Below are 3,265 nucleotides of genomic sequence, written 5' to 3' on the forward strand. Positions count from 1 at the left end.
AAAAATGTTATTAAATTTAGGAATATTATATCTCAATTGCAATATAAAAATGTTAATGAGAATAACATAAGTGGAATGTCATAAAAGTTTAATCACAGAAAAGTCCAAGTATATTTCTTATGAGAATAACATAACTGGAACGCCTACGAGCATAACAATACAACTTTATTTGTTAAGAAATATAACGGTGATACAACCACCAAAATTTCAAATAGGTTTAGGAGAAAAATCCAAATTAACGATCGGGATATTCTTGGTATTTAGAACAGAAATCAAGAAGAGGTTAACAACTCAATCCCAACCACTGATTTGAGTTCCTTCCGAAATTTGCCTGGGACTTCCATGACTAGACCATTTACGTAGGAAAAAAAATAAAAAGGTCATATCAGCTAATTAGCGAAGTTGAATATCAGATTTCTGTGAATCTTATTGTACATTATTCATCATCTTACACCAGTATATCTAGGGAGCTTTACTCCATGAAAATGAAAGAAGAAATGACAAATAAATCCTTGAAGTAAATTGTTAAAGTTCTTATGAAAATTTATTATAAGTATGCAAAAAAGAATGACCCAACTCAGTCAAGTCCTAGCTGTATCTTCAATTGCATAATCATATTATAAATAACTTCTGGTTCAAGAAGTGACTGTGAAACACTATCATTCTTCATGCAGTTTTTTGCCCAACCCACCAATTTAGGGCACTCAGCTTCTAAATTGAAATCACCATACATCTCTAAGGAGTAAAACATGCAGTATAACGGAACCAAAGCCACATCAACAAACCCTAAACTTTCACCATTGAAGTAAACCTTATCTCCAAGTTCTTCTTCCATCACCTTCAAGTATTCTATGAATTTCTTCTTAGCTTTCTCTTGTTCTTCTCCTTTAGTCGTCCATATCTTCTTGGCCGTGCCTTCATAAATCTGAAGTTCGTTTGATCACACGTTATATTCAAAGAAATATTATATCAGCAATGTTATATAAGTCTATAGGTCAAACTCTACTCCAGACCTACACGAAATCTATCTTTATTTTCGAGTCAACTCACTCTCTCTTTTCCTCTCTTGGTAATTTTTCACTCTTTATGAACGGATAACTTTTATAGCCTCTTCTATCATTTCTTATATTGCATGGAGTATCAAACGACAATCTCATTGACAAGTGCTATGTGTAGGCTTCTCTTTCCTATATAGTTGTCGCCCTTATGATCATATATGTTGTAATGAGAAAGTATGACTTTGTTAAATGAAGGTAAACTATAAACCTTTGTATGTAAAAAACACACGAACTCCTATCTTGACAGAATTGCACAACCACTGTTCTACAACTTATGTACGTGTATGTTAGCTATACATATGCAATTTATATCTAATTCTATTTAGTCAATTACTGAATGATGAGAATAATAATGGATATTTAATTAATGGCATGATTATGAAACATGTAGTGACGTTAATATCAATATAAAAGTGTTAAAAAAAATGTTAGTAAATTATATTCTGAACCTAAAATAGGAAATTGTTGCTTTCACGTTTATGACTCATAATAATTATATATCAAAGAGCTTGACCTTGTAGTAAAATAACCGTGAATAATCCCAAGTTGGAGTAAAATATAAAATGTTAATAGATATGCTTACATCGTAGAATCTATTATAATGTGCAGAAACATAAATTTTTATGACTGAAACGACAAAGTCTACTAGTGCACAACGACCAAGTCTAAAAACTTAAACGAATATCAGTGCTAATCTGTAGTTGAGTTGTTGAGGTCTTTTAAGAAATAGAGGAAATGTGTTAAATTTATTAAGAAGTAGAATTCATATAACTTACAATACGATAGTCGTAAACAATAAATCCGAACATATGTCAAGATAAACTGTAACGGCCTACTATTGTTAATATGGTAGGACAAAATAAAATTTGTTGAAGTTGTTCCTCTAAATATTAAAGTTTTAGTGGCCAAAAGAAGATTACGAAGTAACATTTGTTGAAATGGTTTCTCGGAGACATGTAGTTTGAAATCCACCATTGTAGCTAAAAGCAAGATTAATAAATTTTGTTAAACGTCATCAAAATAATGAAGAACTAACCTTATTATCGATATAATCAGCCCAAAACCTCGCCATGGCACGATCATAAGGGTCATTTGGTAACAAATTAGGAAGTTTTCCGTCATTCCAAACTTCGTCAATATATTGAAGAATTATGAGAGATTCACAAATGGGTTTACCATTATGAATCAAAACAGGGATCTTTTTGTGAAGTGGGTTCATCTTCAAAAGTAGAGGACTTTTTTGAAAAAAGTTTTCTTCTTTATATTGATACTTGATTCCCTTTTCGGCCAAAGCAATTTTCACTCTCATCCCATAAGTACTCCCTATCATATCCAATAGTACTACTTCTTCATCCTGCTCCATTGCTGCAAAAAATAAAGTGAAACTATGGAGAAGTGTATCAAGATAGCAACCTTCCCACACTACAAATCCTTTTGTGTTGTTTGGGGAAGAAATTAGAGAGGCAATTTATAGATTTTTATAATTTTGTTTTCCAACCACTATAGATAAAATAAGGAAAAGTGTAAATGGCCCGAATATTTTGCGCTTACATGGCCCGAATAATGACATGATTGTGACGGAGTGGAAAATGATCTTGCCACATCATCTGTCGGTCCTTTCACAAGCAATATTTTTGGGCATGTAGCACCTACTAGACGTTTATGTGACTTCCATTTATGCAATCGATAACATTTGTTTTAATTTATGATGTTACATATTTTATGATGTAACTTTGTATTATACATTCATGATTACCAAATCATGTAATGTGTACAGTGACTTTCCGTTTTTCATGTCAAAAAAAGATTTGTTTTGTGTGGTTGTTTAATTGTTTAATTTGTCTACTTACATTTTAGGCATGTAGAATATACTTCTAGAGGTTTCCCAAAACTATTTTATTCTCCTAAATTGTAGGTCAACTCTAGGCTTCTAGATTCTCGTAAAATATATGTGGATCTTTTCAATTGAATCTCAGCTCGGTTGAGGTTCTTCTCCGAGCTAAGCGTATCAATCAAAGTGATAGAAAATCGTTCATTATTACTCAGAGTGCTCCATCCTCTACCTTATGGATTTTCTGATTGAAATAAATGATAGGGTTTTCAACGAAAAATGAAGATCAACAGATCAGCTAGTTATGTTTGTCAAGAGTCTTATCTTTTTTGGTTCAAATTTTGAGAGGAGACGGACTACTCTATTCTCTAATCTA

General features: G+C 32.0%; 1 protein-coding gene across 1 annotated transcript; it reads right to left on the reverse strand.

Moving 5' to 3' along the window:
* Nucleotides 1-393: 393 nt before the first annotated feature.
* On the reverse strand, nt 394-2,497 carry LOC147548745 (putative glutathione S-transferase parC). Its single transcript, XM_086668998.1, has 2 exons — nt 2,095-2,497; nt 394-925 (listed from the first exon to the last, which is right to left on the reverse strand). Exons 1-2 carry the CDS (start codon nt 2,419-2,421, stop codon nt 578-580), a joined length of 675 nt encoding a protein of 224 aa, XP_086525124.1. The 5' UTR covers nt 2,422-2,497; the 3' UTR covers nt 394-577.
* Between the last annotated feature and the right edge of the window lie 768 nt (nt 2,498-3,265).

This window comes from Eschscholzia californica, unplaced genomic scaffold (assembly GCF_041429995.1).
Source record: "Eschscholzia californica isolate CP2 unplaced genomic scaffold, dmEscCali1.0.p SCAF_3, whole genome shotgun sequence".
Classification (NCBI taxonomy): Eukaryota; Viridiplantae; Streptophyta; class Magnoliopsida; order Ranunculales; family Papaveraceae; genus Eschscholzia; species Eschscholzia californica.

Excerpts from the sequence above, each read along its gene's own strand:
- LOC147548745 (XM_086668998.1), bottom strand. The coding sequence starts at position 2,421 with ATGGAGCAGGATGAAGAAGTAGTACTATTGGATATGATAGGGAGTACT. Across the intron at positions 926-2,094 it reads CTGATTATATCGATAATAAG|ATTTATGAAGGCACGGCCAA; the intron begins GTTAGTTCTTCA and ends AACGAACTTCAG.